At 62.7% G+C, this 12408-nt stretch overlaps 1 protein-coding gene across 3 annotated transcripts; it reads right to left on the bottom strand.

Moving 5' to 3' along the window:
- Positions 1–2750: 2750 nt before the first annotated feature.
- Positions 2751–10825, bottom strand: MCAM (melanoma cell adhesion molecule). 3 transcript variants are annotated; one of them, XM_051837712.3, is made up of 16 exons: positions 10570–10825; positions 8683–8807; positions 8392–8599; positions 8238–8308; positions 8062–8149; positions 6263–6442; positions 6045–6166; positions 5794–5956; positions 5569–5687; positions 5338–5479; positions 5066–5187; positions 4831–4975; positions 4659–4754; positions 4364–4511; positions 4018–4135; positions 2751–3614 (listed from the first exon to the last, which is right to left on the bottom strand). In XM_051837712.3, exons 1-16 carry the CDS (start codon positions 10634–10636, stop codon positions 3585–3587), a joined length of 1944 nt encoding a protein of 647 aa, XP_051693672.1. In that variant the 5' UTR covers positions 10637–10825; the 3' UTR covers positions 2751–3584. The 3 variants fall into 3 exon arrangements, with proteins under 3 accessions (XP_051693672.1, XP_051693673.1, XP_089190296.1); XM_051837713.3 differs by lacking the exon at positions 4018–4135 and having other exon boundaries at positions 10570–10724; XM_089334170.1 differs by lacking the exon at positions 4659–4754 and having other exon boundaries at positions 10570–10724.
- Between the last annotated feature and the right edge of the window lie 1583 nt (positions 10826–12408).

The following is a 12408-nucleotide window of genomic DNA, read 5'->3' as shown; positions in this document are numbered from 1 at the left end:
CTGCAATGCAGGCCTGGGCCAGCCAGGAAGAAGGTAGAGTAGCTGGGCCAGTTACCGGGATGGACATTTTTTTTTTTTTTTTTGACAGGCAGAGTGGACAGTGAGAGAGAGACAGAGAGAACGGTCTTCCTTTTAAGCCGTTGGTTCACCCTCCAATGGCCGCCGCGGCCGGCACACCACGCTGATCCGAAGCCAGGAGCTAGGTACTTATCCTGGTCTCCCATGGGGTGCAGGGCCCAAGCACTTGGGCCATCCTCCACTGCACTCCCGGGCCACAGCAGAGAGCTGGCCTGGAAGAGGGGCAACCGGGACAGAATCGGCACCCCGACCGGGACTAGAACCCGGTGTGCCGGTGCCACAAGGCGGAGGATTAGCCTAGTGAGCCGCGGCGCCGGCCACCGGGATGGAAATTAAATATGAATCCCAGGTTAGAGGAGAGTTCGCACCCAGGGCTCTTTCGACAAGCTGCCTGTGTCTTCCACGTCTGATCGATCTCTTAGTCCTATATTGAAGCTTAACGCTTTTCTCTTGAGTTTTTTAGAATATGCTTCTGCTGGCCTGAACCATTTCATCTCATTTATCTCATCGTCGAGCCTGTCTGGAGTTGTAGGGCATTGCTTCCTGCCTTGTTTCCAGCATTTTAAAACCACTAGAGTTATAAGGTACACCCAAAGGCACCCCGATCACCCAGAGACGCACACTGGGGCTCGGCAGGGAGGGCGGCGCGGGCTGCCGGGAGTGTGCTGTTCAGGTTTAGGCACCCACATGCAGGGGCCGCCGTGCCCCAGCAGTGCCGTGTGCCTTCACCGGGCCCGGGAAGCCCGCTGCTTGGTTCTGGAAAGTAGCACAAGTTTGGGGTGGAGAGAGCAAGCCCAGTGCGGTGGATGGAAAGCCCCGTGTGGGAGGGAGGGCCAGCTGTTGACCCCCGGGACAGCTGTGTGGGGCGCAGGAGAAGAATGTGGCTGGCCACGCCTGTGTGTGCAAAGCCGCGGCCACAGGCCAAGCTCACATCTCCTACCGACTTGGCCATGGGATAGATGGGCAGAGTTCTCTCACCAGGGCCTGTGCCCCACCCCCAAGTCGCTCTGCACTCCTTCAGGCTCCCAGGTCTGCCTCCTACCCCGGGTCTCGCACCACCTCCACGCACAGGCCCCGAAGTGGGGTGCACTGGGTGCCTCCGCGTGGGTTCCTGCCTCCCGCTCCCCTTCCGAGCCTGCCTGGGCGAGGGTCGCCACATCTGTGTTGCCTCCCACGGCCCCCAGGAGTCGGCGCCTCCAGACCAGTGGCTGTGCCTGGCAGAGGAGAGCCTGGCTGCCAGCTGGGTGGCGGCGGGCCTGGCAGCTGTGAGGTGCCTCCTCCATCTGCCTTCTGCCCGTGGAGACTGGGGATTTTTAACCTTATATATCTTTTTCCTTTATTCAAAACAAAACAATTTTTAGCACACTAAAAAAAAAAAAAAAAAAAGCCAAACGTTTTGTGCCTTTCTAAGGCAGCACTGTGTCCCAGGCTGCATTTTAGGACTTAATATGGAGATGGCCGTGGCTGCACGCCTCTACCTTGAGTGCCATCAGCCCCTAGGGGCCGGGGCCGGGAGGGGGCGCTCTCGGTGACTGGAGGGGCACACCCAGGGGCAGGCTGCTGGCGGTCCCCCGCCCCTGCCCGCTGCTGAGGAAGGAAGGAAGCCCCGTGCCCAGGGAGGGAGCAGCTGGCGGGTGTGGTCAGAGGCTTAGTCCCCAGCTCCAGTGCTCTGCCTGCACAGCTCCCGGCCTCCTGGCCGCCACGGCCCGGCTGCTGCGAAAGGGACAGTGCTCGCTCCTTCTTGTCCTGTCTTTCTGCTGGATCCTGAACCGGCCTCAACCCCCGCCCGTCCCACAGACCTGGCGCTCCCGTCACTGGGAGGCTTCTGACCTGTGTGCTGAGCAGCGCCTGTGTGTGTGTGTGTGGGGGGGGGCAGCTGCTCCAGGAGGGGCGGCAGGGCCCCCCCCCCCCAGAGCCCAGAGCCGGGCCTCAGCACTGTGTGAGTGGAGGGAGTGTCAGGGTTTTCTCCTCTCCCGCCTCTCCTTGCTTGTCCCCTGCCTCTGCTAACAGAACCGGAGATAGAACAGTTCTCTGTAAGGTCCTCCTCATTCCAGATTTTGAGATTCTTGGCCTGGGTGGGGCTGGAGAGCGCTCAGTATGTTCTCCAGGCTGAAGAGTCCCAATTTGTATATCAGTGTTAAGCAGAAAACAAAACACATTTAGATGAGATTTTCATGGACTATTTTAAAAATGTCATTAATATAAAAAAGTTTATATTAGCAGTATTTAATCATTCTCACCTGTAAAGAGTAAGAAAAACAGAAGGTAAATATTCTTACAGAGAATAGCAGAGCTTTATGATTCATTTTCATTTTAAGTCCATTGTTTTACCAATGTATTAATGTTTAGAGGTCTGTTATACTAATGTTATTTATTAATTTTTTTCATTTCCATACACAGTTAACTGAAGAGCTTTTTCAAGCACCCATGTCTGTAAAAAAGATATTTTTAAATAAAGTTTCTTTTGTTGTAGCTGACTTGAGTTCTTGCCCATTCAGGGGGCGGGATGGTGATACTGCCATGTAGGGCACCGAGCGCCAGGAGCCCGTGAGAGGGGCCTGGCTCCCGGCCTGCAGCCGCCCAGAGCAGGGCCGCGGCGCTCCGCAGCTGTCGCACGTCCAGAGGCCCCTGGCTTCCTGTGGTCCCCGTGATGAAGGAAAAACACTGGAAGGTTTCTGGGATAATTAAGCTTTATTTTTCTCACATATATATATATATATAATATAAAAAGGAAATTTCAAATTTACACAGAACCTGACAAAACCATATATATATATATGCATATACGCACATGTGCGCACACACTCGCACACACACCCCAAAGCTCTAGCCAGGCCCTTGGTGCTCCTCCTCAGCACCATTCTCCCACTCGGGCCCTCCCCTTCGGCCCTGGGCCCATCAGCTCGTCCCCTACCTCCCATCCTGGCCTTCCGTGATCCCTGGAGGGACTGGGAGCCAAATGTAGACAGGGCCTCAGGCCTTGGAAACGATGCCTAGATTTGCTACAGGAATGAACCCAGCCCCCCGGGCTCTGCCCAAAGCAAAAGTGTCCTGAGGCCACCCAAGACGCAGGCAGGCAGGTGGCAGCCATCCTGCAGCTGCTGCTGGGTGCTGCTCGGGCCCTCTCCGGAGCCAGTATGGCCAACGCACAGCCAGGGTGGGCTCCAGAACTGGTCTCTCACTTAAACGGCCCAGCTGAAGTGCTGGGGCATCCAGCATGGGAGCAAGAAACCGGTTCAGAGAGGGGCTGCCGGCATAAGGTGGGCGTTGATGGCTGGGACAGGTGAGCTTCACTGGGCAAATAGAGATGGTAGCCGGGTGCTCCCTAAAGGGGGCCTCCAGGGCCAGGAAGGGCTTCTCAGCACGGTCCTGTCCTGGCCCACGGCCCCGGAAATGGGGTCTGCAGGTGAGCTGGTGCAGGGGGCTTCTCCGCCGTCCCTCTGGAGAGAGTGAGCAGGGAGCTGGCAACGGTCCAGGCGGGAAGGGCGCCGACGGTGATTTGGTGGCTAATGCCTCAGATCGATGTATTTCTCTCCCTAAAAACGGGGAAGGAGAAGTAAGGAGGGGGAAGGGGAGGTGCAGGTGCAGAAGCCGAGTTCAGGAGGGATGATGCAGAAGCTGATGAGCTCCGTGCAGCAGCCCAGGGGGAAGCAGGGAGGGATGGGTATGGTAGGCCAGAGAGGGCCAGCCAGCCCCAGCGTGACCCTGCCTGGGGAGACGGACACCACGTTTCCTACTGCATGGCTACTGCACTGATCTAGAACTGCTGAGGGAACGGGTTTTGCTCTCCCAGAGCCCCTCAGCCCCCTGCCTGGGCCTGCTACCTACTCCCCACCAAGAGGGATGAAGGGCAGGGAGAGTTAGTGTGCGGGGAGCGAGAACTGTTAGCCCTGGTCCCTGAAGGTGTGGCAGGCACTGGTCCTGGGCCCTGCCTCCTACCTGGTCTCCTGGAGCCCTCTTGTCACCGCTGCTGCCCTGCAGGAGGCCCATCTCTTCGGGGAGCTTATCTGACTTAACTTCAACTACAAGTTCGCCCTTACGAGACGGGGGCAGCGTGCTGGGAGGGGGGAGGGAGGGAGGCGAGAGGTTGGCAACTCCAGGGTTGGGGGGGGCAAGGGAAGAGGGCGGGGCAGAGCTCATGAAAGTTCAGTGTGGATGGAAGCTGGGCAGTGGGCAGTACAGCGGGGGCCACGCTGCCCCAGGGCCCCACCTCTGCTCCTAAGGGGCAGACAGAGGGCGGGCCCGAGGGGGCAGCAAGCTGGGCGGCGGCCAGGGGGTTGCTTACATCTCCTGCTTGCCTGACCGCCCACACGGCAGCTTGCCCTTCTTGTAGAAGAAATACAGGACAGCGCCCAGCACGGCCAGGACCAGGATGCACACGCTCACCGCCACGATGACCACGCCCTGGCTCTCAGGCTCCGGCAGCTTTTTCTCTGTCCGGCAAAGACAGCGCCATCACTTGCTGCCCCATCCAGCCTGGGGCTCCCCGTGTGCGGGGGCTGGTGGGGGGGGTGGCGGGGAGGGTGGAATCGGCAGCAAGGACGCCCTGGCACAGCCCTGTCCTGCCAGCCCCGGCTTACCTGTGGAGGTGCCGTTGGCTCTGGCATGAGGGCTGGCAGTGGAGGTGCTGAGGCCAGTGGTCGGGCTGGACTCTGGTGTGAGGGTGGTTAAACTGACTGCGAGGCAGAGGGAGGTGGGTTAGGGAAGCACGAGTTAAAGCCCCTGCCGGCCCTGCAGGGCTGCGGCCCTCACCCAGCTCCAGGAGGATGGTGGTGGTGTTCCTGCCCAGGGAGTTGGAGGCCGTGCACTGGACAGCGCCCGCGGCCAGCAGCTCCGGGCTCACAAGGACAGTCAGCGTGCTCAGGACGCTCTGCGGATCTCGGCTCTGCTCGCTAGCCTGAAAGGAAGGCGGGGCTGAGGGGGCGGGGGGGATGGGGGTGGGGGGCTGGGGACGTGGTGGGGGCGGGGCAGAGAGTGGCCGGCTCACCATGCCGTTGGCGTTCCAGGAGATGGTGGGCCGCGGGTGGCCTGAGGCCTCACAAGACACATTCAGCACGGCGTTCTCTTTCACCCACACCTTCGTCTCCTTTGATGCCATCCATGGGGGCCCTGCGGGTCAGGCTAGGGTGAGCTGCAGCTGTGGCTGATCCGCTGCCCGCTCCCCACCAGGGCTCCCAGGGAGCAGGGGGGCTTTTTCTCCTCAAAGAGCTGGCAGCAGGTAGGCTCGGGGCGCCCTGGTCCCCACCCGGCGGGCCTCACCAAAAACAGCCACGTTGACCAGCTGTGTGCGGTTCAGGCCAGGGACACTGGGCACCGATGCCACGCAGCGGTAGCCGCCCGCTGCCTCCCGTCTCAGGTTGGGTAACTGCAGCTTAGGCCCCCTTCCCAGCTCCTGGCCTGTCTGGAGTGACAGACAGGTCAGAGGGGCTGGGAAGGAGCAAGCCATTGGCGCCCCGCCCCTCCACCCCCGGCCGCATAGCCGCCAGCTACCTTCTCTCTCAGCCACTGGAACTCCAGGGCCTGGCTGCTGTCTGCCTCGCAGGTCAGGCTGAGGCTGCTGCCCTCCTGGCTCTCGGGGGCTGCAGGAGTCACTCGCACATCGGACACATCTGGGGACACAGTGGTGCGGTCGGCCTGGGCAGGGCAGGGCTGGTCCCCTGCTGCCCCGGCCCTGATCCCCCCACCTGGCCCCCGTCCTGGCCCCTGGCCCCTCACAGTTCACCAGTAGCTCGTGGCGTTCACTGGACAGCGAGATCATGGTTTCCAAGTCAAGCCCCTGACACTCGTAGAGCCCGCTGTGCTCCTTCTGGGCTGATTCCAAGACCAGGATGCCATTGTCTGTGGTGGCCTCCTCCTCCATCTCGCTGGTGCCAGGGTTCTGGGAGGGGGAGGAAAGGTGGGCACAGCTGCCCCCGGGGCGCCTCAGCCAGCAGCTCCGCCCGCACCCTGCACAGAGCCCTCCGCACCTGCTTGTTGATGCTGAAGTGGGGCTGGGGGTTGCCGTCCGACAAACACCTGATTTCCACACGGTCCCCTTCCTTCAGCGCCCCCACGGGCTCCACCTCCAACCACACCTTTTCTGCGGAGTCTGCGTGGGCAGAGGGTGGCTCTCAGCCCAGGAGCGGAACCCGGGCTGGATGGGGAGAGCCCAGCCCTGCGATTAGGGGCACAGGCCAGTACTCACAGAACACGGGGACGGTGACCTCCCTGGATTCCTTCATGTGGTTCCCACTGGGCAGCCGGTAGCTGAGCTCACAGTAGAACTGGGCGTCCTTGTCTTCCTTAACCAGCCGCGCCTTCAGAACACTCTTCAGGGTGTACAGACCGCTGGACTCCACGGTCTGCGACGACTGAATGTGCACCTCTGGACAGGCACGAGGGCGCACGGTTCAGCTGCAGCCACCACCCTCCCCAGCGGTCCCCTCAGGGAAACGGGAGCCCTGCCCCTGGAGAGGGCCACCCCTCCATCCGGCACTTGCGCCTGCGACCTGCCCTGGACAATGTACACGAGCACAGAGGTGTGTGGATAACGCTGCAGCAATCAAGTGTGAGGCCCTCGAGCTGCCCCTACAGTGGCAATGACAACACGCACAGCCTCCGCGGCAGGCGAGGCCAGCCGGCGCGGCGTCCCCACCGCCGAGAGCATCGTGCAGCGACGCAGCCACACACCACCACAGAGGTCAGGCCTTCTGGATCTCAGCGCTCCTGCCGGCCTGGCCCAGGTGGATCTTCATGGTGGGGGCCGTCCTGTGCACTGCAGGGTGTTAGCCCCAGCCCGGGCTCCCCCTACCCGATGCCAGTCTCCACCCCTTCTACCTGGCAACAACCAGCACTGCCGGCTATCCCCGGCGGGAGGAGCGAGATCACCCCTGGCTAAGAGCAGCGGGCTGGACAACGTGAGCCTTTGTACTCGCAGACACATTTGCCAACATAAGAAATGGGCTTGAAAGAACAGGCAGCAGCCAACAGCGGCGGCTGCTCCCACCGTGGGCTGGCGAGGCAGGAACATCTCCTTCTAGGTCTGTGTAGCTTAAATTCTTCAGAAGACAACTGTCTTCCCGCAATATTTATTTTATTTATTTATTTACTATACGCATATATGTATATATATAGAGGGGGGGAAGAGAAGAAGGAGAGAGAGAGGGAGAGAGGGAGAGAGGGAGAGAGGGAGAGAGGGAGAGAGGGAGAGAGGGAGAGAGGGAGAGAGGGAGAGGGAGAGGGAGAGGGATAGGGAGAGGGAGAAGGAAAGGGAGAGGGAGAGGGAGAGGGAGAGAGAATCTTCCATCTGCTGGGTCACTCTTCAAACGCCCACAACAGCCAGTGCTGGACCAGGCTGAAGTCAGGAGCCCAGAACTCAACCTGGGACCCCTCCCACATACACACAGATGGCAGGGACTCAAGCCCTTGAGCCATCGCCACCTGCTGCCTCCCAGGGCTCCTACTAGCAGGAAGCTGGATCAGACGTGGGTAGCCAACACAGGACATATGTCCTGACTGGAAACGTAAGCTGCTGCTCCAAATACTAGCCCTGAAAAAGCACTTCTAAGCATCACATGTGTAATTATTTTTTTGAAAGTAAAAAGCTAACAGAAGGGGCCAGTGTTATGGCATAGCATAGTGTGTTAAACTGCCCCCTTTGATGCTGGCATCCCATATGGGCATGGGTTCAAGTCCCAGCTGCTCCACTTCTGACCCAGCTCCCTGCTAATGCGCCTGGAAAAGCAGCAGAAGATGGCCCAAGTCCTTGGGCCCCTGCATCCACATGGGAGACCCAGATGAGGCTCTTGGTTCCTGGCTTCACCCTGGGCCAGCCCCGGCCATTGTGGCCATTTGGGAAGTGAACCAGCAGATGGAAGATCTCTCTCTCTCTGTAACTCTGCCTTTCAAATAAATAAATCCTTCGTACACAAAAGCTAAAAGGAAACGTGTGAGGATTTCCCGTGGCACCCCAAGCCCGGCTTCCCAGAGCAGGAAGGAACTCACGGTTCTTCTCCTCCTGCAGGGGCCGCCTGTTCTTGTACCAGCTGACTTGGGGAGCGGGGTAGCCGTTCTTCCCCACGCAGGTGGCCACCTAGGGAAGACGCAGGGCGAGGCTTGCTGGCTGAGACCCTCCGAGCCCCCAGGCCCTGCTGACCACCTGGCCGCTGGGCGGGTCTCACCTCCGCAGGCTCTTCACTGTCCACAGAGATGCCCAGGGCGTTGACCTGGATGGTGGGCTCCTCCGGAGCCTCTGTGAGGGGAGAGAAGTGAGGGGATGTGGACACGGCTGCCTGCGGCCCGCACCGTGCGCAAGGCGGGAACGTGGCCACTCACTGTAGACGCGCAGCTGGACGCGGTGCTCCTGGGAATGAGGCCGCCTGCCCTGGCACAGGAAGATGCGCTCATCGTGGGGGGTGACGTGAGTCAGAACCAGGGCGGCTCCTTGGCCCTGCAGGCGCAGCCGCTGCTGGTACTCGCCGGGCTCGCCCAGGCCCTGGCCGTGGCGCACGCGGAAGATGAGTGTCGGCTTCTCCTTGTGGACCTAACAGGAGAACGCCCAGAGGTGAGGGTCCTGGGCCTCCCTGGGGGGCAGAGCTCCCCCCTCCACGAGCACCAAGCACTCACGGAAAACCAATCCGCATGGCTGAAGTTGTCCTGGGAGTGGGCGGGGCCGCACTTCAGGATCGCCGTGCCGCCCACCTCCACCTCTACCAGCTCCTGCGCAGGCTGCTCCGCCTCTCCAGGCACACCTGGGGGGAGGGAGCAGGGCACCCCCAGCAGCTGTGTCAGCGCCAGCTGCCCTCCATCCCCTCTGCGCGCTAGGCTCACTGCAGCTGTTCTGCCTGCCCGCGCGCTCGGAGAGTCAGAGGAGGGTCTTGTCCCTCCCAATCCTGACAGCCCCTCCCTGCCCAGCACAGGCCAGCACTCTCCTGGCTCGGGGGTCCCTGGTCCTCCACCAAGCAGGGACTGAGCACCGGGCCCCTCCAGGATGAGGCTGGCAGAGGGGCAGCGAGGGGCAACCGGGCTCAGGGCCAAGAGGAAGGCCCCTGTCCTTCCAGGCCCCCCGCCCCCCGCTCTCCACGTGAGCTCAGAGTGCGGGAATGCAAGGCATGTGCCAGGCTGGGGCACACAGGCCCCTTTGTGTCCCACCCCTAGAAGACGTCATGACTGTGCCCTTTGCCCCCCAGTCCCCTCCCTCAGTCCCCAACAAGACCCAGGGGGCCATCTCTGACTGCAGGCTCCCATCTCACACTCGGGCAGGCAGCATCCCTGTGGACATTCCAAACACTCTGGGGACCCCCCCCACTGCGAGGCTGGGGGGTGGGCCCAGGTTCTAGAGGGTCAGGGTGTCCCCCACGGGTCAGGGCAAAGGCCAGGCAGTGGGCAGGAGTGACGTCAGCAGTGCCAGGATGCTGCCAGCCCTGGGAGGCGGTGATGTCACTCCACACCATCTGGCTGGACCCTGGGGTGCCTGGGTCCTTGGCCTGGGCCGGCTCTCGGATCAGGAGGGCAGGTGGAGTGGTCTTCAGCCCCCAGTGGAAGTCTCAGAACCAGAGGAGCAGGGAAGGTCCGGGCAGGACCCGCTGGCTGGGGAGGCGGATTTCGCCTTTTCCCCAGAAATAAAGTCAGCCCGGCGGAAGCCCGGGGCACCCCAGGGACGCGATTGGCACGAGGCACGATGCCAGCGACGTGAGTAGTGCCCGGCCGTCCCCTTCCCCGGCTGGACAGCGGCTGGGCTGGGGGAAAGGGAGCCAAAAGAAACAGGCACACCGCGGCGGCGCTGCGGCCGTGCAAGGGCAGGGCCGGCCGGGGGCGCCCAGCCGCTGCGTGGTTCCAAGGAGAAGCTCCGAGGTGCTTGGGTAGCTCTTTCCACCTGAACGCGTTCCCCCAAAGAAACCTGAGAGCGCTCCCACCCTGGGAATCCTCCGTCCCCTGTCTCCGCCACCTGTAATCCCGGTGCCCGGAGAGGCGCGAGGCGACTCTCGCCGCCCCCAGCCCCTGCCAACGCCCAGCTCCGGCAGGAGCGCCGTCCCTCCGCCTCTCCCTCACCTCCAGCCTGGCGCGATGCCCGGGCCGGAGGGGGAGGGGTGGGCTCACCCCTCCAGCTAAGAAAGAGGCCTTTTCCAGCAACAGGCGGGCGCGGAAGGCAGGATTTGGGGATGCGCTCTAGCTGCGCCTCCAGCCACGGCTCCAACCGCGAGGCCCCAGGGCAGGCACCTGGGAAGAAGGCTCCCCTAGCGCCCCGAGGGCTCTGCTCCACCCCTTCTCGCTCCCGGCCGCAGCCTCCTCCCCGCCTTCCTAGAACCGCTCCCGGGATACTCCAGAATCGCGGCTGCAAACTGGCTGCAAACAAGAGTTGCACGCGCGCAAGGCGCCCCGGAGTCGGCGACCGGGGAGGGGCGCGCAGCTCCAGCGCCCGCCACGCTGCCTGCGTTGCTTCCCCGCACGCTGCGCCGAAGACCCCCGGCCGGACCCTGCGGGGCGTGCGTGCCCCCCAGCGCAGTCACTCACCCGCGACGCGGCGACAGCAGCAGGCGGCTGCGAGCAAGAAGACGCAGACGAGCCCTGGCAGCCCCATGCTTCCCGACCGGAGGGCGAGAGCCAAGTGAGGAGCGCGGCTGCCGGGGGCTGACGTCAGGGGGGCGGGGGAGGGGGCCCGGAGCGCCCGGCCGCCCCGCCCCGCGCAGCCCCCCGCCCCCGCCCCGCGCGCCGCAGCCCTAGGGGGCGGGCCCCGGCGCGCGAGCCGGGAGCTGAGCCCAGGAGCGCAGCCGGAGGTAGGCCGGAGCCGGCCTCCCAGGCTCTGGGCCCCGGAAGGCTGAGGGGGCAGTGACAGGTGTCTGCGGACTTGGCCGCGGCGGCAGCCTCAAGCTGACCCGGATGCCCTGAGTCTTCCCAGGGTGCAACGGCCCCGCTCAGCCCCGCTCAGCCCCCAGCCGTGTGGCCCTGGGGAACCTCCTGGAGAAGGAGCAGAGGACCAGGCTCCCGGTGTCGCCGATGGGGGCCTCCTCCCAGAGCGATTGCGCCACCGCGACGCTGTCGGCCTGGCACTGCCCCAGCCTCGAAATCCTGGCGGCTCGGGGGCAAGAACCCTTCCCGCAGAGGTATTGGTGTGGAGGCGTGGAGATGGCACCATCGCGGTTGTCCCTTTACACCCGAGCCCTGCAGGTGGGTCTCTGCCTAGAGGAATGATGAGCGGGCGGAATCACACTTTCCCAACCCCAGGCCTTGAGAATTCTTTCTGCTCTTGCCTGTCCCCCGGACTCCTGTCCCCTCAATGGACAGAAGGAGTTGCAGGGTGCAGGGGCCCCAGCTGGGCTCCAGAGACACTGTTGGTGTTGCTATGGTTGAGGACCCCTTGCAGCTCTGCTGCACCCCCCAGCTCCCTCCCAACCCTGCTGACTGTGGCTCTGTGGGGGGCGGGGTCTGCGGAGGAGGAATCTGGGGTGGGGGCAAGTCTGCCACCCATCCGTGTGCGCACCTTTACAGCTGCCCTTCTTCCCAGATCCGACTTGGGGTCCTCTAGACAGAGACCCAGCCCCAAGGCCTCGGGAAAGGCACCCGCATCTGCTGAGATTCCTCCTCCCCCAGGGGTGGGGAGTGTCACAGTTGGGCATGGATTTGGGGTGGAGGTCCGCCAGGGAGGAGCAAACACCAGACCTGGCCAGGTGACTTGGACGATGCTCTGGGTGGCTTTGATGACGCAGGGATGACTGGCAAACTACGTTGGCCTCGTTTTCCGAGCCCGCTGACCTCTTCTCCCTGTGCCCGAGTCTCTAGCTGGAGGCCATGGCCGGCCAGCCCCCCAGCCCAGGGGCCTGGAGAGAGCAGAAGGATTCCCCTGGCTTCTCACCTCCTAGAGTGAACGTTCGTTCGGACTCTGGCCCAGGGCCCAGAGCAGAGTGGAATAGACGGGCCTGTTTGTCTGCAGGGACAGGAGGGGACTGGCTGGAGGATGCCGCCTGCCCCCGCCAGGCCCAGCGGGCATCCAGCTCTGCCCTGCCCCACCCCCTTCCCTTCCCTTAACACCATTAACTAATCATTCTCCTCTCTCCGGCCTGAAAACAGAGCCAGCTAACCACCAAGGACAGTCAGTTCTGAATTCTCCTTCCGCCGGGAGCGGAGCCGAGTGAAGCCAGGTGGGGGTGGAGGAGCCAGCGCTGCAGTGGAAGGGAAGTGAGGGTGACATCCCTTGCCCTGTGGCCCAGCAAGCAGCACAGAACCTGTGCTTGAAGGACGCCAGCGGCCAGGGGCTCTCTGGGCACCCAGGGAGAGGTCAGGAGACAGACGGCTTCGGGATGGTGTCAGGGAGGGGGTGGCACTTTGGGGTTCCAAACCCGAGAGGTCAGGACC

This window comes from Oryctolagus cuniculus, chromosome 1 (genome assembly GCF_051225735.1).
Source record: "Oryctolagus cuniculus isolate XC-2025 breed Fujian yellow rabbit chromosome 1, ASM5122573v1, whole genome shotgun sequence".
Lineage (NCBI taxonomy): Eukaryota > Metazoa > Chordata > Mammalia > Lagomorpha > Leporidae > Oryctolagus > Oryctolagus cuniculus.
The sequence above is the reverse complement of the archived record's forward strand: the minus strand, read 5'-3'. Positions and strand labels throughout refer to the sequence as shown.